This window comes from Papaver somniferum, chromosome 7 (assembly GCF_003573695.1).
Source record: "Papaver somniferum cultivar HN1 chromosome 7, ASM357369v1, whole genome shotgun sequence".
NCBI classification, from domain to species: Eukaryota; Viridiplantae; Streptophyta; class Magnoliopsida; order Ranunculales; family Papaveraceae; genus Papaver; species Papaver somniferum.
In genome coordinates, this window is record NC_039364.1 from 217964581 (window position 1) to 217986203 (window position 21623).

The 21623-nt window shown below is 36.2% G+C and overlaps 3 protein-coding genes across 3 annotated transcripts; 2 read left to right on the forward strand and 1 right to left on the reverse strand.

Moving 5' to 3' along the window:
* Positions 1-691: 691 nt before the first annotated feature.
* LOC113299579 (proteasome subunit alpha type-2-A-like) lies at positions 692-6437 on the forward strand. The gene is made up of 11 exons (XM_026548620.1): positions 692-851; positions 941-1017; positions 1674-1738; positions 2370-2416; positions 2501-2576; positions 3473-3540; positions 3640-3709; positions 3964-4049; positions 4435-4497; positions 4911-4976; positions 6180-6437. Exons 1-11 carry the CDS (start codon positions 811-813, stop codon positions 6226-6228), a joined length of 708 nt encoding a protein of 235 aa, XP_026404405.1. The 5' UTR covers positions 692-810; the 3' UTR covers positions 6229-6437.
* A 921-nt stretch (positions 6438-7358) lies between these two features.
* Positions 7359-8540, forward strand: LOC113293362. Its single transcript, XM_026542018.1, has 2 exons — positions 7359-7752; positions 8074-8540. Exons 1-2 carry the CDS (start codon positions 7533-7535, stop codon positions 8295-8297), a joined length of 444 nt encoding a protein of 147 aa, XP_026397803.1. The 5' UTR covers positions 7359-7532; the 3' UTR covers positions 8298-8540.
* A 187-nt stretch (positions 8541-8727) lies between these two features.
* On the reverse strand, positions 8728-12778 carry LOC113299581 (putative pentatricopeptide repeat-containing protein At5g08310, mitochondrial). The gene is made up of 2 exons (XM_026548621.1): positions 9941-12778; positions 8728-9118 (listed from the first exon to the last, which is right to left on the reverse strand). Exon 1 carries the CDS (start codon positions 12721-12723, stop codon positions 10168-10170), a length of 2556 nt encoding a protein of 851 aa, XP_026404406.1. The 5' UTR covers positions 12724-12778; the 3' UTR covers positions 8728-9118; positions 9941-10167.
* Positions 12779-21623: the final 8845 nt, after the last annotated feature.

Here is a 21623-nt window from a genome sequence, read left to right on the forward strand (position 1 = left end):
TCACCAAGGATATTTTCAGACTCTTTCTTGAACAAAAGGGGGAAGATACCCGAACATCGTAAGGAACTCATACCAACCACCTCTTAGAGCGACTGAATTAACTTGCTCTGGATGGCTAGATATGTGCACAACGATTGCGTCATCACCAGCTACTAGTCTAACATGTTGAAACTCATATTCTTTATCCTTCTCAAATTTTAATTCACGGGTGCTCTAGATCTTTTGACTCTTATGTTTCTTTTATTTTTTTGGTTTCTGACTCATATTTGGAAGGAAATAACTAGAGATCAAAAGTAGAGAAAGAAGAAAAGATATGAAGAAGAATTAGGTAGAGGTGTGATGTTTATAGCAGATAGAATCGACCGTCAGCGATATTAAGCGAACCATTGGCGATATTGACAATATAAAACGGTAAAATATCGCTGGATAGATTTTGCATCGCTCAACTCTTTTCCCATGATGCGGCATCCGAAGTGGCAAGGCAAATGGATTTTTTTGCCATGGTCAACAGGAACCGGCTTTATACCCCCACTCCGTCCGGTCCCAGACTCCTAAGTTCCCATCCCCTTTGCGCTTTATCGGTTGACGCGCTCCCATTAACACGAACCACAGGGATACAAGTAATAATTTACATAAAATTGTAGGGGTAACTATGGAATTGTAAATTACTGTTAAGTTCTCTTGAGTGAGGGTTCTGTGTCTACTGTGATCAGTTTCTATAATAATTCTTCCCTCTTCTCTCATTCCTCTCCGTATTCTTTCTTGTTCGATTTCACATCTCATCCTCAGCTCGACGAACAAACTAACGCCATGGGAGACAGTCAATACTCATTTTCTCTCACTACCTTCAGGTATGTAAACCCTAACTTTGTATGTGAAATTGATATTTCGTGCAGTACTTTTTTCTGATTATGCATCTACATTTTTTTTTTGGGTACAGTCCTTCTGGAAAGCTTGTTCAGATCGAGTATGCCTTAATGGCTGTTGGATCTGGTCAGACATCTCTAGGAATCAAAGGTATTTCAATTGATTTTTTAAGTAGTTTTTGTAATTTGCCCTAAATTTTTTCATGATTTAAAGACTTGGACAAGTAGGTTAATTTTGTTGGACCTAGTATTTTATTTAGAATTAGGTAAACATATAGCCCACTTGGAGGAGTTGCATTCGCGCTTCTGTATTTGGTTATTTAGTAGTATTGTGCGAATCCTATTACGAGGTTGAGGTTGCTAGCAATTTATTGTATTAAAAAACAAGAAAAAATTGTTTGAGTACAAAGAAAACAGCAATATATCTTGTATTTGTCTCAATTTGGGATATGCATTCTGTGTGCCGAATTTAGGATTTTGTTTGGAAGATTGGAAGTCTGCTGATATGAATTGATTGTAAGTGTTTATCGTGGAGTAACTTATTCCGCGATGAATTATTTTCTGGGGTGTGGTCTCAATTGTTAATATATCAGAGTGGACCTGTGTATACAGTTGGAAAGGTTGTGCATGATACGTGTGATGATTCGTTATTGTTGTTTGGAGCTATATTGTACTTGGGTGTTTGTTTGGTTAGCTCCTAGGTATGGTTAAGGTTTTAGCATGCTATTGGCAGTTAGTATCTCAGATATCCTCTTGAGTCGTATTACCTATTGAATTCTGATTATAATTTGTTTCTGATGTCTGCAGCGGCCAATGGTGTTGTAATTGCAACTGAGAAGAAGTTGCCATCAATCTTGGTCGACGAAACATCCGTAAGTAGATATTCCATATATTGATCTAAACACAACTATTCTGGAGACCAAGTTCCTTCCTCACAAGCCTTACCTAGAGTCCCCTAATATTATTTGGTCATATATTCTGTTTTGGTGGTCAATTTATACTATAAGTATCTAGCACTTGATCTTCACCCTTAAAAATTGTCATTAATATCCCCTGGGTTCTCTATACCCCCACACACTTGCCTGCATTTAACTATGTGAAGCCACTATGAGTTCTACCTATAATAGATTTGCGAGTTCTTTTTGTAATTATACAATCTCTCATAGAGCGTTCCAAACTGTTTTCTTTTGTTTTTTTAAAGAATTTCTTAATTTTTGGAGTCTAAGCACTATTCTGACAGTCTACAACTGATCTAGAATTTGATTATACTATTCGTTAAGCACTATTAGTCTACAACAGTCTAAGCACTATTCTTAATTTCTTAATTCCTTAATTTGTCAGTTCTATCCATTCACTGCATGGTTTTTCAAGGTTTTTCAATTTTGTTGCCATGCTTGAATTATGCCATTTTTATAGGACGAGCGAACACAAAATTTCGAGCAGGTTTTTTTCTTCTTTTTAATTGAAGGGTGTATGTAATATCTTGATATGTTTAATTTTCAGGTTCAAAAGATACAATCTTTGACTCCAAACATTGGAGTTGTATACAGGTTTTAATTCTTGACTTTGCTTGTTAAGAATGGATATATTTTGTGAAGTTTGGGTGATGAATTATTGTTAATTTTTTCATGCAGTGGGATGGGTCCCGATTCTCGAGTTTTGGTTCGTAAAAGTAGGAAGCAGGCGCAACAGTATTACAGATTATACAAAGTACTGATCTACCCTTGATGTGTGTTTTTCTTGTCATTACTTTTGTGTTGTTCGAACTGTCTTTTGACAGGAAAATGCATCTTATAGCATTTTAGTTTGAACCACTTTGTTCTTGTTGTGGTAATTGCTTAACTGATTTTTGCTTTTTAGTTTGCTAAACTGTATAACCTAAATTGAGGAGAGGAATCAGGTGTTTCTTAAAACAAATGCACTATTTACATTGAAATTTGAATAGTCACTATCCTCTTTGCAAGGACTTTGGGGAATTAAAAATATTGAAATTTCTTTTATGTCTGAAGAAAGGTATGTTAAATTTGTACGATAAGGAAAATCAAACTCTTAATTGACTAAACATACAAACTTCAAAATCATCTGAGCATCCTAGGCATTTGAAAATATATTTGAGAAAACAAGATAGGTGCAGTTTGGTAGTATGTCGAATGTAGTGACTGGTGAGCATATAGACAACATTTTTCATATGTTTGATCTTCATAAAGAATTTTTACGAAACATGAAGTTCTCTGAAGACTGATGAAGAATTTTGTGTGAGAAGCTAACAGGGTAGATTGTGTTGCAATCTTTGTGAATGTTCTATTAGGGGCATATCACTCCAAGCCGTTGACGCCTTTGAGCGTTGAGGAAATTTAGAAGTTGTATATGCTGTTTTCTGGGGCTGGGATTTAGTTATAAACAATAAGTTGTATATGTTGTTTTCTAGGGAGGGGATACTTAAAAAGTCATATGTGCTGTTGGTCGTATTAGTGTATGTCGTTGCCCATTAGTTTGCATGCGTACTTTTTTCTCTTTCCTTCAAACAGTAATTTCTACTTACCCTGTTTTAGTTACAGTACTTGGTTATGCAAACATTTTAACTTCATTGTATTCTGGTTGTGTAGGAACCAATCCCTGTTACACAACTTGTCAGAGAAACTGCTGCTGTCATGCAAGAGTTTACTCAATCTGGGTAAGAAATTATTCAGAAACCTCCTCAACCTCGCAGCATTCTGGTTCATTATAAGGTTCCATTCTAAACTGAGTAAAATTTCATGATATATCTTTCCAGGGGTGTAAGACCTTTCGGAGTATCCCTACTTGTTGCTGGTTTTGATGACAGTGGTCCACAGTTGTATCAGGTACTTCCATCAAGTAGTGCATTATGTTTGCTTTCTGGGTCCTGATATTCGCTTAGCTGTCTGTCTGCGTCAAGATTGCTTATTCAGTTATTTGTAGCGTGGATTACTGTTACAGGATTTTGACTAGTCATAAAAGAAATGCTTTGAGTGTTTTCTTTAGTGCTATGCTGTCCCTTCAACTGTCAACCCTATTTTTTAAATGAATTATTGTTTCATTTGCTAATATGAATGCGTTTGTTTGTGTCCTGCTTTAGGTGGATCCATCAGGTTCATACTTTTCATGGAAAGCATCAGCAATGGGGAAAAATGTCTCTAATGCTAAGACATTTCTTGAGAAGAGGTAATTGATTGGCTAAAGATTGTTTGTTGATTTTAAGTTAGAGAGAGCAATTGCTCTAATGGATGGAGCTTAAAATTGTTAGCGTGATCTGTTATCTTTTCGCTTAAAATTGATAGCATGCTTTACAAATTTTTTTCTTCATGATCTGTTTAATTACTTCTTGCTCATCCACTGTACTTCCGTTGGCCACTTTTTGGATTCTGCTGTATTTCATGTCAGGTGTCGTTTTCTTAGTGTGAGTTTGATATTTGGGGTCCAGGTATTTGGACAAGGGGTGTGTGATACTCTTGTGATCTTCTATACAACATTTGGAGCGTTAAGCATTTTTTTGGTTATATGTGGATCCAAGCCTTGCTAAGTTGTTTATGTTTTCCTCTCATTGTAGGTACACTGATGATATGGAGCTCGAAGATGCTATTCACACGGCTATTTTGACTCTGAAAGAAGGGTATTTGCTTATGCTTGCGTATTTTTGCATATTTACTCTAGGCAGGCAACTTGCATTTACTTTTCTCAAAATTCTGAACATTGTGCTACCTTTTATGCACATGTTTACTCTATGCCCCCATCTGTATGCTTTGACTAAGTATCTTGTCTCTGGGTATCTTATTTGGCTCTGCATCTTAGGTTTTCTCAAAATCCTGAATATTGTTCTACCTTTTATGCACGAACATAGTTTTACAGATAATCTTTGTGTTTTATTCTTGTATCATTTGATGAAAATTTAGCAAGATAACTAGAACATATTGTGCTTTGATTTTTGTGCACATGTTGTGCTTTTTCTCATTCATTTAGTCCCAGAGTTCCATGTCAGTAGCCATCTAATCCTCTTTCTGCTGTGATTTTTGTGCACATGTTTAGGTTTGAAGGACAGATTTCAGGCAAAAACATCGAAATCGGAATTATCGGAAACGATAAAACTTTCAGGCAAGTTACTGTCTCCTTTTTATATTATGATTTTTGTTACTCTCAACCTTGAACAGAAAGTACGTAGCTTAATGATTAGGAGTTGAAAGCTTCTGAATGGAAGACCATAGTTCTATCTGATTCAGTTGTTTCCCATATTTTATTGTTCGAGTCGTTCTTAATTTGTTGCAAGACTAGTTGTGAGCAGAAAGAATGTGTCTGATGTGATAATGATGATAGAGCAATAATGTTATTTGCACCTATTACAATGCGGGTTCCATGGAACCTCACGGATGTGGATCCTAGGTGGAATTTGTTTTGCTAGCCTGTAAAGTGTTTTATCTTGTTTTATTCTTAAAATTGAAAACCTCATGAGACTAAATTCCATTTGATCTACAGTCCAAGTCAATCCCTAAAGATATCGAACGTTTTTTTCTTTTCTTTTCCGGTTTTTTTATCAAAACAATCGCTTGTAATTCTTAGAACAAACCCATAAACAAACTCTACAATGAATTAGGAAGTGTTTTTCTTACTAGTTATCTTTACACATTTATTTTATTGCTATTACTCTTATTGACTTGACTTTGTAATTTGTATACAATATCAGAACTATTACCATTCTGTGGAAAAAAATCCCACTTGAAGACAGTGATCTTCAACTAGCATGAGAAAAACAAGGAACATTGACATGAATCGATGATTTAAAACTTTGTTACAGGGGAATAACCAAATCAACCTAAGAATTATAAATAAGTCAAATATACAGTTGGCTCTACTGAATTTGTAAATTTTCCTTCTACCTAGGATCAACGTTAGTTTGGTTTCATGGAACTGGAATTTTAATAGGTATCAGTTGTGTAACTGTTGGGTCCCAATTATTTGATTTTATGCTGACAGTCGAGTCAGTAAATTCACTAAGAATAGAATGCCTGTTTATGATCCAAGTGCCTCCTTGACATTGCTAGTCTCAGAATCAAGCTGGCATTGTTGTGTTTCTTGGGTCATAAGTGAGGGTTTTATCAATATAAGATGCCAAACTAAGTAGTGTTTAGGTATTCCCTTCCAATAATCACACCTGGTCACTATGTATCTTTTTGTGTTTATTTTGCATATACTTGTTGTATTTAAATTCTAGAAACATTTCTTTTTCTGGGAGATAGAAGCTCAACTGCTGAAATGCTGAAATTACACAGATGTAACATTATGTTCTCTTTTTTGTTGCAGAGTGTTGACCTCGGCCGAAATTGAAGACTACTTGGCAGAAGTAGAGTAACTGTGTGCACTTTTTCTGTAATCTATTTAAACTTTCTGCTTCATTTGGTATTCTCTGTTCAGTTGCCAGTTGAAAGTAAAAGTGCAAATGGTACTAAGCTCTTCTCGTCACTTTGATATTGGAGCTTGAAAAATATAATTAGGTTTTGTATTTTCATTTATATATCTAAATTTCCTGAGAATATAAATCATGATCATCCACTTTTTTTTTTTTTGTTTCAAAGAAATCCAGCGTCATTCCTCCAGCTTGCTTCATCATTATATTAGCCACCTCTGGAATATTACATTCCAAAGCCAGTCTTTGATCTGTTTTTAATGAGCTTCAAATATCACCTAGGACTAACTGATGTGGCATGATGTGGCATTTTGGAACCCTTTGCTTGTTACTTCTTCTACACTAATATATGCTGTGGAAAAAAAAGAACGTTTTGCTTCAGAGATAGGAAAATCCGATCACAGGAGCTTTACTTTAGTGATCGGCAAATACCCACTTTGAGTAGTGGTTTTCCAGCTTTCATTGTCTCTAGCCATTGTATTATGTGGACATGAGTTAATTATATATACCGGGTATTATGTGGACATGAGTTAATTATATATATACCGGTTTCAACTTTCAAGTATAGTCGACCTTAAAACATGAACAATGTTTCCTTGTCCTCGTGGGAGTGTGTGGGTTGCATTTAGGGAATGAGAAAACTATTCATTTCATCAAAATCGAACTTCCCGCGAAAAATCCAATATTGAAGTAGGAAAAAGGGCAGATAAGACATTGTATTGATGGGTTTGAGGAGACAAGTGACTAATGGCTGTCAATTCTCTACGGCTACTTCTCTATATTGTCGTCCTCATAACCCAGACTTGTACTGTTATTTTGGCGGTTCTCCTCTGAGATTTGTACTGTCACACACGCGTCTGAAATCTAACCAGAAAGATTTACTTTCCACGTGGCTTATTGCAAATGATGAATATTTAGGTCATATCTAAACCATCAGATAATCAGAGTAATTAAGTTTCTACTAGAAGCCAAGCCAATTAGTGAGTGGATTAGAAAAGGTTTCTCTTCTTTTTCTCCCATTCCAACATTAAATTATATTATAAATTAATACCTAATTAATGAAGTAGTCTTTTCTTTCCAACTCCTTTCTTACACGCTAATTAAGTCGTGCACCAGTTCAGCCATTTCCGGAGTTGTATGATTAGATAAGGCGTGCAAAAATTAAGCTTACGAGCTTATATCTTGCTTGCTCCCTGAACCCTGAAACCTCAAGACTTCAGCGAGAAAGAGAGAGAAGAGAGAATTGATTAATGGCGTTAGAGTGGTATAATGATGATCCTTCACCATGGATGATACAACAAGCTAAAGAGGAATTAGAAAATCTTGAATCTGAGCATCCGAATCGGTTCAAACTCCTTAAACATGAACTTGAAACATTCATCTCAGACGCATCATCAGCAAAATTTCATCATTATGTCAATCCTACTGTACACAACTTTGGTTCTTCTTCTAAATCCATCTCTACTCAAGGTAATTTGTATATTCATGTTTTTATAAAACCGTCATTCTATGATTATAATTTTATAACTAATAAATTCTTGTCCAACTTAATCAAAATACTTGCTGATATCTAAGAGCCTAGATTGAGGGTCACATTTAAGTATTCAAAAGACAAAATCTCATGCGTTTTTGTTATTTTTCTCTCCATATATCCCAATAAAATACGAGTAATTGAATGTGAGGTAACCTGCAGTACAATTTGAAAGGATTTCGGTAAAATTTATTTTTATTTTAGACATATGAGAAAATGACCATCTTATGTAGTCATGTGTATTTGTTTTTATTGTCTAGCTTCAACTAGCATCAGGAAGAGGAAAAGATGTCCACAAATCCAAAATACCCATCCAGGTGATGTAGTTCAATGGACAACTACTAGTGATGCAGCTATCACTACTACTAAGCAAAATCTTCATAAGATGGAACATCAGAAGAGGACGAGTGTTGATGCTGCAATCCAAAGGGCGGAAGCTTGTTTGGAGAAACTTCGAATTGTGAAGGCCAGTTTTAGCGTATAAGAGCTTACATTTTGAGCCAGCGAGCCTGGTGAGCTAGTGCCAGCGATTTGCATTTCAAACCAGTGGCAGTGTCGTTTCACGAGTTTCATTGTGGTTTCACTGATGCATTTGTACATTAATTTAGAGGTTAATACTTACTACTCAACAGACATTAACGGAGGCTCAATCAAACTCTACCGTTTCATCTTAGGAATCCTGCTTGATCATTGAATCTGGATAGAGGAGAGCCACATTTTTTGTTCCTGAACTTGGCAAAGAATCCTGCTAAACTCCGTATGAGTGCTTTATATCTAATTCAGCTTTATCTACCGTGTCTTGTATCATTAGCTTACAAAAATCGATATTAAAAATGATTGAATAGAAATCTACTCGACCAATTCAATATTGATACAGACTGCAAGATCGATCTACGTAATCATCTCACCCTTCCAATAGGCCTAAGGGCCTGTTCAATAGCACTATTTGAACCGTTTAAGAACTCTCCAGTGGTCAATGGAGTTCAGGAAGAAATGAAAAATAATCCAGTAACATTAGTTACATTACATAGTACACGCGTCTCATTTGCTTCCGAGCCCGACTAATCAATTACCTGACATGAATAAAGATGATACTCAAAATCTTTAGAACAGCTACCTCTACTCGTCAACAGTTGGTTAGTCTAAGATTTCAGCATTGTGTCATATGAATACTTTTCAAAAGGGAGACCCAGGGAAATCTTTTATTGCCGCTGGAGAGATTGAAGAACCCGGTGACTGTTGCCAGAGCCACAGTCGACATTATATGTCCGTGTTGTTCCTTCTCTCAGGCGCCAGCATCTTTTGCTGTCAACAAGTTAGCATAACAATTAAAAGTCAAGACATGCAGACTTCATACAAGTCAAAATTTCTAACAGAACACCTGCCTGAATGGAGAAACCTCGTCAGATTTATTAATTTTTGATGATTTTTATGGTTTCTTTATCGAAATAAACATTAATAGTACTTGACAACATCAATGACATGATACTTGTGGTGTTTCTGAACAACAGCTTATACAGAATATTTATGCATCGCATCTGCTACAAAAAGTATGCTCAATGTTAAAGAAAAATGGGAGGACCTTTTGAGGCACTTGATCTTTTGGATGGACCATTTCCTTAACCAAAGCCATCACTGACCCAAGATAAGTCTGACAAATATATTTATTGCAAGTCTGACATCCACCATTGAAACTCTCTTATAAAGGCAGTTCATCTATGAATCTGTCAAAACCTGGTCATTATATCTCAATGAGAACTACAAATATTGCAACTAGACAAAAAAAGCTTGGCAGAGTTTCTTTTCAAAGTAGCATCATTCACTTCAGGGAGTAATCAGTCTACAATTTTTCTTTTCCTGCCAGGTCATGAACCTAGTAGACTAATGATACTACTTCCGGGTCATGAAACTAGACTAGCTAAGATCAAGAATCTGTCAATACCAGGTTATTAACCAACTTTGGCATGGTAAGCAACCATAACTTTCATGTTAGAGTTGATTTAAGGAATCTGCTAATCTGGTGATACATGTCAATTATGTCAAGTATCCTACTTTACACAAGAATATATTGCAATACGCAGAAAGGTTGTAAAGTGGCCGGTATCTTAATTTTCCAAGAAAACATACTTTGTTGGTGGCACTAGAAGTCATATCCAACGCAGAAGGATCAGACAATTGAAGCAATGCTCAACAACCATCCGCCTTAGCTCAAAAATATATCAACTGAAGTAAATCTCTTGAACCCATGATTTACATCCACATATGGGTTTAGGTCATAAATACCTTAGCATTGGACCCGTGATCTCATCAAGTTGGAGAAGTAATCATCACACTGTTTACCTATGAACTTTCATCTATTGTATTACCACTTCCAGAAATAGTATAGATATCTGGAAACAACCCTTTATAATGAGATTCTTGATTTCTGAAGACGTACTGGCATCTTCAGACAACTTTTGAACTGCTTCTATCAGAATCGGATAGTATTTATCTGATTTACCAGGAAAGGTTTCCTTTTGAAGCATCTCTTTTAAAATCTCAAACACTGAGAGAAACTCACCATTAGATGCAAAACCATTTATTAGTGAGACATATACGAAAACATCAGGTTTCATTTCCTTTTCTTCCATCTCATGAAAATAATCTAGACCAATATCTGCTTTGTTGCATTTGCACAAGCCACTAATAAGAGCCATGTAGGCAATCCTGTTTGGAATACATCCCTTCTTCTCCATTTCCTCCCAAAGCACGAGAGCTTCGTCGTGTTTTCCTGTACTGCACAACCCATCTATCAAAGTCGTGTAGGTAACAATTGTGGGTTCAATTGTTCCATCAATCATTCTTTTAAGAAATATTAAGGCTTGACCAATCTCATTAATTTTGCAGAATCCATCAATCATTATGTTGTAAGTAACAACTGACGGTAAGAGACCCTTCATCAACATATTGTTAAGAAATTCTTCTGCCTCTAATACTTTCCCAAACTTACACAGCCCACTTAATATTATGTTATAGGCAACAAGATCAGGCTGATAGCCACGTGAAGAAATATCTTGAAATAGCTCCATAGCTTTATCAACTTCACGAAGTTTGAACAACCCGTCAATGGCTGCAGAATATGCAACAATATCAGGTAGGAAACCTTCTTGAACCATGCCATTCAAAAAATTGCAAGCTTCAACAGACTTCCCATTTTTGCAAAGTTTCTTTACTAGCATGGAGGAGTGTTTTATCCACGGTTGATGGCTAAAGGCTCGCATCTCTCTCACCAGAACAAGTGCCGCGGATACATCTTCTCTTCTGCATAAACACCCAAATATGCAATTGTGCGTGAAATGTGTGGGTTTCAAACCAGATTCTTTCATCTTTTTTAGAAGGTCAATTCCTTCTTCCAATCTATCCAAATTACAAAGTTCACTGATTAAGTTATTATAAATCAACAAGTTTCCTTGATAACCCAAATGACCCATGTCAGCAAAGAGTCTTAGAGCCAAATCCAATTTCTGATTTCTGCATAGACAGTCGATAACTATTCTAAAAGAATCAGCACTTGGAACTACTTTTTTCGTAATCTTGAACATACTATCAGCATCAGCTTCACCCTCACATTCAACTCCCATCATAAACTGAATCAACGAATAAGCTTTGTTTACCATACCACGATTAGCAAGCCCCTCTAAAAGAGCATTGAAAAGCAAAACCCCAGCATCCAACTCAAACTCTTGTACACTCTCCTCAACTAATTTAGCCGAAGTAACAAAATCTCCTTCAACACAATAGGCTGAAATTAAATTCTTAACGATTACAACATCTGCAAGAATACCAGTACTCTTCATCTCAACATATAAATCCAAAGCTTTGTTAAGCTCTTTCTTCTTACATAGACCATCAATTAACACACTATAAAGTTTCAGGTCTAAAATACACCCTGATTTACGCATTTTATCGAACAACTGTACTGCTTTATCAATTCTGGATTGTTTTACAAATCCATGAACTAGCAAACACACTGTTTTTTCATTCAACCTTATATTCAACATTTCCATCTTCTCAATCAATTCAAATGCTTTATCAATCTCACCCCACTTACTAACAGACACAACCAAAATTGTCAATACATGTTCATCAACCCAACCATTATCCCTCATTTGATTAAAAACACTCAAAGCTTCTTCAAATCTTCTTGAATTACAATAAGCTAGTAAAACTGGAGTTAAAGTAAATTTATCAGACCCCAAGCCTAAATTTCTCATTTCTTCTAACTTCATCTCAACTAATTCAACTTTATTTGATTTAGCAAGAACTTCCAACAAACAATTATAACTATAACTATTCCCTACAGTAAGACCCACTTTCTGAGCTTCATCAAAAATATATAGAGCTTCATCCACTAATCCTTGATTACCTAAACACCTAATCAAAAACCCTAGTGCACCTGGACTCATTGAACACTTTGAATTAATCATATCAAATACTAAAGTTTTCAGAACCCCATTTTGTCTAGATACAGAGAGAATTGATGCCATTGTATTATATGTGTAACAATTGTGTTTATACCTATCTTGTGCTTTTGCCCATAAGAAGAAATCATAAGCAAATTTCCAATTTTTAAAACTTTTTAAAACGGTTTCAACTATATCAGTTGTTAATCTATCTCCATAAGCCCTCAATTCTTCACTGTTTTGAAATTTCTTGGTAAACACTGTGATGAGTTTGTTAATAATCTCATTTCTGTTTACAGATAAATTGTGGGTATTGGGAAATTGGGTATCAGGTTTTGATTCTGTCTTCGGGTTCTGTGGGTTTAAAGAGTTGTTTTCTGTATGTATGGAATTTGTGATTAGATAAAAATGGTGGGAGGTTTTCAGTGAGAGAAAATGAGTTACTCTCGTTGCTCCTCTTAAAGCCATTCAGGAGTCTGAATGAGACTTTTTAGTTTTTCAAAAGAGAATTCTCTGTGTGATGTTAAATAAGTCCGCCATAGGTGGAGAAAGTTTTTACGTTCCAAGTGTTTTTTTTTGGTAGTCAGTTCAGTTTTTCTTGTAATTGTACTCGAAGTTGTTTTTCATAGAAGTCCTTGATTTATGTGGTGAACTTCTGATTGACCATCATTTTTATTTCTAAACCTATTATTAGGGCTGCATCAGGATTTGTTTTTATCTTTTTATAGAAAAACTTAGGCAAGCCTAAGCAGAGTACAGCATGGAGTTAGTAGCAAAACAGTTGCCACTATTCCTCATATTTGAGTTCTTACATGCCAAAGCTAAATAAAAAGTATCTAAATTTTGTAGTCTGTGGATAATTTTGAGACTAGTTAAAACAAAAGAGATAATTTGGATATTTGGGTCGTCTTCCTCTTCAAAATCTCTTCTACTTCTTTCATGGTAACTTAGATGAATTCTTCTTTGAACTGCATTGTGGTAAAGTATCTTAAATCTGATCAAAGTGTTCATAGATTCAACATGTGTTTCCACGTTTGTATGCTGCATCTCACTGGCCCAACGGAAAGCTAGATCTACTTCTCCCGTTGCACCTCTCTCCCCAAAGTATCCTGGATATCCTCTAGTCTCAATGGTGTTTACAGAAAAATCCAGAGCACTTGGAGCTGTAGAGTAAAGGAGGGACTCTGGGTCCTGCACAGTGCAAATAGTTATGGCTATCCCAAAATCCTCCCTCTGGTCAGAGGTGGTAGAGTAACTAAGATGGGTTTCGGTGTGATCAGCTACATTCTCTCCTCTTAGCAGAGAGGTGTTGAGGATGTGGTCCTCCACATGTTGTACCATGTGATGAGTGCACGAATGTTGTTTTATCATGTCAGAAGTATGTTTAGGGTTTAGCTGAGTGTGATTGAAGATGAAATCATATCTTCCCTTCCAAATGAACCAACAAGTTGTGGCAATATATATTGTTTTTGTAGATGGAACTATTGTTGGCTGAGTCAAACCAAGAGTTCAGCCAGTCAAGGAAGTTTGTGGTGAAATCCAATCTTAGCAAACCCTAATTCCTAATTCACACACAACATGAAGAAATATGTAAATTTGGAAACTCGGTTTTGCACTTGGGACCGGTTCTACCATGACTCTCAAACTAAGTTAGGACCGATTATACCATGACTCCCAATATAGGTTATGACCGGTTATACCGTGCTTTCCAATACAAGTTAGGATCGGTTATACCATGTCACTGGATATAGGTTATGACCAGTTATACCTTGCTTCCCAAAACTAGTTAGGATCGGTTATACCATGTCACTCAATATAGGCTATGACCGGTTATACCTTGTCTTCCAATACTAGTTAGGATCGGTTATACCTTGTCACACAATATAAGCTATGACCAGTTCTACCTTGATTCTTAACATAAGTTAAGATTGGTCCTACCTTGTCATCTTGCATTGGTCATCCAAATAATCTTCAATGAAAATCGGACCAACACACTTATTGATTCCCCTTTCAATTATAAAACAAGTTCATACATATACTTTTTTAAACCAATGTTGTTAGAGCACTTCTCGGTCGAACTCGCAAGCGTTGTTATCTCAAGCTTGTTTGTCATGTTTAGTTGCCAAAACTATAAGTCTTGATTTCTAGTATACTTATAGATAAGTCTCATATTAGGATAGTAAGTGTAGTTGAGATTTAGACTCCACGACGTTCATCGAATGAAGACGAAGAACTACTCAAGGGAACTTGTGGAACTTCATAAACAAAAGGTATGTGGAAACTTGAACTTATCTATCACTCAAAAGTCTATCTGTTCTATCTCCTATTTGAGACAAAAGTCGTATTGCTATATAGACTTCAATTATACACATATGTTATTTCGAGCTGAGTTTAACTCACTTATCTATTTCTCGAAATATGTGTTGGTAAGCTTTCGCTTTGACCAAGTTCATCTTTACTCTTGACGAAAGTCATATTAATTATTTCAATAACTTGAAAATCGCTTTGATGCTAATAGGTTGTAGATAACAACTATTGTTATCCTCTAAGAAAGTTTCAATGATTGAAATGAGAATTTAGAACAAGTAACCATGTTTGGATATAAACATAGTGTGTATTCACATTTGTGTAAAATCCAAAACCGGGAACCTAAGTATGCGTACTCGTACACGTGCTAGTTGGTTGTTGGAAGTCCGGAACTAAGGTATGCGTACCCGTACTCGTACTAGCGGAAAATTGGGTTCCGTGAATTTATATTGGAGTTTGGAAGTGCGAATTGGTATGCGTACCCGTACGTGTACTGGCGTAACCAGACTCGGTCCAGCTACTTAGGTATGCGTACCCGTTTGCATACTTAAGTAGGTTACTTTCTAAAATCGGTTTGATCATGAACTAAAACATTTATATAATAAGGAATGCAATCTTTTGCAAACCGTGGCTATGATATTCATAAATTGATTCGAGTGAATCAAAATCGATTTTTCTTTAATTGTTTCTTGTATACCTCTATGAGATCTAAGCAATTGAACAACACTCTAACTAGTTTCGTTTGAGTCATTTGAACTAGTTATGGTAAAGATGAATAAGGTTGATATGAAAGTGCTCATATTCCTAACCATTGGTTAACTATTGTTGAACCGACTAAGTGTACACGTTTAGGTACGGTTACTCAAACCTATATTTCATTTGTGTATGACAAGCTAAGTTCGATCTAACGGTTGAAAGATATTAGCTTGAATCTAATCAGGTTTTCATCTAACGGTGAATATTAAATGCTTTGTTACCAAGGTAACTTAGATTGCAAACCGTGATTTGAAATCTATATAAAGGAGAACTCTAGCAATTGGGAAACCTAATCCCCACACCTCATGTGTGATACTAGTTGCGACTAGAGTCGATTCTCCTTTAAAATTAGGTTTTTCACGAAACTTTGTAGGTTAACGACTTAAAGACTTCATTGGGATTGTGAAGCCAGACCCAACTATTTTCTCTGTAGTTGCGTTCTGATCTTGCCGTTTTCTATCATGATTGAGTACTATCTTCTTTAAGATTTTCTCGAGATTTTATCTCCGATAGGCAAGATTGAAAAGTAGTCACAAACACCTTCGTCTCATCATTTGTGATTCCACAATATTTTTTTTTCGTTAATCGATTAAGATTATTTTGAGATGATTGATAATACTAGGTTGTTCTTCGGGAATATAAGTCTGGTTTATCAATTGGTTCCTGTTCATCTTGATTTATCAAAAGACGGAACAAAAACTCGTAGGCATTTATGTGGGAGACAGATTTATCTATTCAATAGATTTTTCTGTGTGATACAGATTTGTTTATCAAGTCTTCGACTTTGGGTCGTAGCAACTCTTAGTTGTGGGTGAGATCAGCTAAGGGAATCAAGTGCGCAGAATCCGACGTGGTTCTTGAGGCGCAAGGAACGGAACTGTACCTTGATCATTGTGAGATTGATTAGGGATCAACTACATTCCAGTCTGAAGTTCATTGGTAGTAGGATAGTGTCTGTATCGGCTTAATACAGTGTGGTGTTTAAATCTTGACTAGGTCCCGGGGTTTTTCTTCATTTGCGGTTTTCTCGTTAACAAAATTTCTGATGTCTGTGTTATTTCTTTTCCGCATTATATTTTGTTATATAATTGAAATATCATAGGTTGTGCGTTGAATCGATCAATTGGTCTTTGGTACCGTTCAAGTTATTTCACTTATATTCAATCAGGCTCGCAAATTACTATTTGTTTGATTGCGGATTGAATTGAGAAATTGAGATATAACTCTTTGATATACTTTTCTTAAGATTGAGTCTGACTGTCTAGTTGATTCTCTTAAAAGTATATTGCAGTTAGTCCATACAGATTGCTAAGCGAAATATTGGGTGAGGTTGTTAGACCCTGTTTGTGGGTGAAAACTGTTTCTGCTGGTTTTGGTAATTTTGGGTGTGTGGGTGAGAAACAAATCTAAACCCTAAACAATGCACTGCACGGGAGTACTTTTGATTCGAGAGATCAATCTGTACAATCCTGGCCTAAACCAAAAAATGGTTGTTTCAGGCTTACTTCGGTCACAAAGTGAAGGAGAAGGGTTGGTCTTAGGGAGGGAAGCGAAGAGAGTGTTGAGACCAGAATCGTTGATTCTGAAGGTGTTGTTGTTTATGACTTGTATCTGAAAGTAGAACTGGCTAGCAAAATGGAAAGTGTAGCGCCCCCTAAGCTAGCAATTGACTAATCCAAGAGATTAACTAAATAAGAGGCACAAAATATCTAAATCATTTACTTAAACATCAATTAAGAAATCTGCTATAAAACTTAACCCAAAACTAACCCCGCTCAGAAATATATATACAAAAACTTCTCTCAAATGATACATATACAATAGTCACTTTGTTTGCAAATAGAATAAACAACATAATAAACATAACAGAAGTTAACTAATTAACGGAGTCAACTCCTCGAAGCTTTCGCCGCGCAACTCTGATCTGTCTCTGAAACTGAAAGTGGGAAAGAGTGAGCACATCATCCCTGGCAGGAATAACATTTAACTTTAAAGAAATCATGAGCAAGATTTGGAAAACAATCCATATTTTCCCAAACATCAGTGTGACTAAGTCACTGAAAATACACAAACTATGTATATGGAAAAACTCCTTCTTCAAACAATATATATTAGTGATGCCGGGTTTTTCCACACCTACATAGCTATATTGATGCTGGGTTTTTCTACACCTAATAAGCATAAAAGCTGAATGTAAATAGATATAAATACGAAGGAGCGTATCCTATATACCACACGTGGAAATTCTCATTTCCCATAACAATTCATATTGACAACAAAACATTACAGGTCATTTCCAATTCATGGAAAGATTCAAAGAATCAACAGAACAATCATAATACAAACTAAACAATACATGAAATGCACAACCTGACAATGCATGAGTTTGTTAAACATAAACTTTTGTAAAAGAAACAACAATGGCTTCAAAAGAGTTAAAAATATTCCCACCTCTTTTGATGACAAGCCACGCTTACCTCGAGATCCACGATCCACTGATTCTTCCTTTGAATCGATCGTTGTTAAATAGACTAACTGGTAATCATACAAGCATTCTAAGAGTTTAACCAAAAAGGCTCATACAAGGCTCATAACACAATTTCATACGATTCTCTAGTTATAGATTAAGTGAACTATCTAATGGTTCTAAATCCATTAAGATTTTACACATTTTACTATCTATCCTTAGCTTAACTAACAGTTTACTAATCCAGTTAGATTCATTCTATAATCCCTAGCTAAGTCTTATGAATATCTACACTTTGTAGAAGAAGTCCAAAGATTAATTCAGACTACAAGTGATCATCAACAAAAGATAACTCGTCTTAAGCCCAAATTCTCTAAACAGGCCCATTAACCAAAGGCCTGGTCCAACTGGTTAGCTGACGGTCTCTAACGGTCAGACTGATGGTCAAGGTTCAATTAACAGTAAACGTCAGTCAACAGAGCCAAGGTCAGGTCAACTGGCGTTACTGGCCAGAGTCTAATATGAATCGGTCAAGATACATTGAGTCAAGCCAGGTCTGGTCTGGTCACTGAGTTAACTCAGTCAGACAGCTAATTAGGATGGCTAATAGGTCTAACTGATTGATTCCATAACAGAGTTTCAAAACTAGACTGACACGAACACACCTATTGACAGAACTTCACAAGCCAGAGTACAATTCAATTATTCTTAGATTAAACTTCAAACTTCAATTACAATTACAAACTAGGTTTACCTGCAATTGCAGCTTTAAGCTTCTCACAGCAAACACTAACTACAATCCTATAACTTCCATCTCAGTTACACCTTCCATGCTTGCAACTCTCAAACTCTCAACAACACCAACAACAAACAACCAACCATTGCTGACATCAATAACACCTCTTACAATTTCCAACTCCAACACAGAACCTTTGTAATTTACAACACCACCACCACAGACTCAATCCATCTTCATCCCAATCCATACAAACTCTAAACTACAACCCCATCTATATTCAAATTAACAACTCAGACATCCACCAGCACCAACCATTCAACACTAACACAGAACATATTCAAGCCTCCTGCAACTCAATCCAACATTTCACTTTACCAATATTTTCATCATATACTTGTAACATTCCTTCTCACAGCAAGTATCAAAATCTCTACTAGTTCAATAACATTTATACCAACATCTCATAACTTACAAAATTGACAATGAGAATTACATAACTAGGTTTACTGAGAAGATAATTAGTTAATTACCTCAAAACGATTCCACTCAAGCAATTGAAGTTAAACTCTTCTTCTTACTTTAACTTGATTCAGTAACTCATCTCGAAACTAAACAACCCAACGATTCAATTCCATCTTTGATTTACAGAGAACCCTAATCTCAAATTGGGGAAGAACACATGAACCCTAATTCTTCAATTCTTCCTCATAACATCTCCAACATCTAATTAACTTCACCCCGTTTCTCAATCGACTAAACTCACTTCTAATCATCTATCTATAACATCATCTTCACTTTCTAAATCTTCTCAGAGTTATTCTCGTGAAACCCTAACTTATCAATTCATCACCGAATCATCTTCAGAACTTCAATTAAACACTAAGCCCCTTTGTTATTCATCACCAGATACTCAAATCTTCTCTTAACCTATCAATTTCTTCATAACTTCATCTCACAGAAACCCTAACTCCTTCAATCGCTAACCAAGAATCAACACCACTCTCATCTCTTCATAACCATCAGAAACATCTTCTAATTCATCTTCCCTAACTCATCGATTGTCTCTCTCTCAAACCAACTCCCAAATTTGCAGAGGAAGAAGAACAGGGAAAGAAGAACAAGAAAAAGAACGAAAAATAAAGAAGAAGAAAAGAGAAAGAGAGCGAGTTTATCCTCTCGGTCTGGGATAAGACCAACGAGTGACGCGTTCAGCTGGACAAGGGCAGCCACGCGGCTAACTAAGAAAAGACTAATTTGCCCATCAAACAAAGCTGATGATATCTTCTTCGTCCGATATCCGAATGACACGTTCGAGTAGTCCATTCCGCATAACTTCTCGAGTTCTATCTAACGGTACTAGTTTCGTATCTAGATCGTTGTTAGATTAATTCCTATTAATTAATGTTCGTGTTAAACTAATCAAGTAATTAACGGTTAAATCGTCTCTTGACTAGTCTAATAACGTTGACGAGCTTGAGGGTCCTTACAGAAAGCTACCATGTGATTTCTAGATACTGTGTTGTTTCCGACCATTATATTTAGGCAGTTGGTCGCCTGAAACTTGCCACAAGTCTGTCAGTTCGGTGGCGAACTTGGATGGCTGAGATTGTAATTCAGGAGAGAGGGTGGTCGTTGATTATGACCACACTTTGTTGGCACCTGTTAATGGCATAATGGCATAGCCGCGCCTGTGACGTTGTGGCATGGCCACGCTTGTGGCGTCTGTTGGATATTGGCTTGATTTTTAGGAAACATCAGTGTGATTTCCTAAATCAGTTTTTACTGATTTTTGGAATGTGTTTAGACTTCTATCTAAACAAGGGTTTCCTATCTTAGCTAGTTTGGATTTCCTAAATTAGAGTAAAGCTTGGTTTCCTATTTGAAGTATTGTAAGCCTATAAATAAAGGCATAACCTTTAGGTTATAGGTATCTACATCATCTACATCAATATTGTCTAAACCCTTAGGTTGTAGACATCTCCTCACAAAGAAGAGAAGTAATCTCTCCATTAACAAGATGTAGATCCTCTCATGGCTTTGGGGCTGGGAGAGTTGGGGGAGATTTGAAGGTGAGTTGAGAATGTGAAGAAGAAGAACGGGTGTTGAGTGTCATGTGCATTGTGTAATCTCTGATATATAAATAAAGTGAATTTCTACTGCCCGTGGACGTAGGCTATTGTCGAACCACGTAAATCTCTGTGTCTTTCGTGTTTATTGTGCATTAGCTTCCGTTGTATGTGTAGTTTCTGTTTCTGATGCCAGATCCTGGAATGCCTTGAGGAACAATATGAACCCCTCGGCACAACAAACTGGTATCAGAGCTTAGGTTTAGGTTCTTGAAATCTAGGGTTTGCTCGTTTGAATTGGGTCAGAAACGGTATGTGAAGATATCAAGAATATGTCAAATTTGAAGAACACAAAGACAAGGTGACGTTTTTTTACTGAAATTTGTGGTAGAAGAATCGTGATAGTTCTGAAAACTTGTGGTGAAGATTGGTGACAGTTTTAGAACTATGGTGCAAAGTTGTAACAGTTTCGTCAGAAAACGTGGGAGGATTTGTGGAAGAAGACATACTTGGAGATTGAAGTAAAAGCCCAGAAGAAGATGCATCAATATGCATGTTGTAGAATCAAGTTATGTCGATTTGAAATCAGAGTTACTTTGGAATTCAGAAAATCATTGTATAGCCTAATGTGAAGAATCATGGAAACAAGATCGTTTGAATTGCATCAAGGTGAAGAGGTGGATTTTCTGATTTGACAAGCACCGTTTGAAGCATCAATTACTCATAAACGAATGTATTTGAAGTATTTCACATTAGTTGATTGTTGATTGATACACTTTTGAAGTTGAAACTCTACATGAAGGGAGGATTTGACGTTGGAATATTTCTTGAGGTATAAACCCTATGTATTTTGCATAGCTTTGGGTAAGTATTTCCATAACCTTATTAACTAGTTTGATAAAGGTGTTTAGTTGGTTTTTTGGTCTTTACCTCGTTTGTTTGAGACTTTTGTGGACTATTTGGGAATACATAGTCGGTTTTCCGTTTGAATGTGCTTGCTTTGCAAGCCAAGTTGCTAGGAAACAAGAGTATC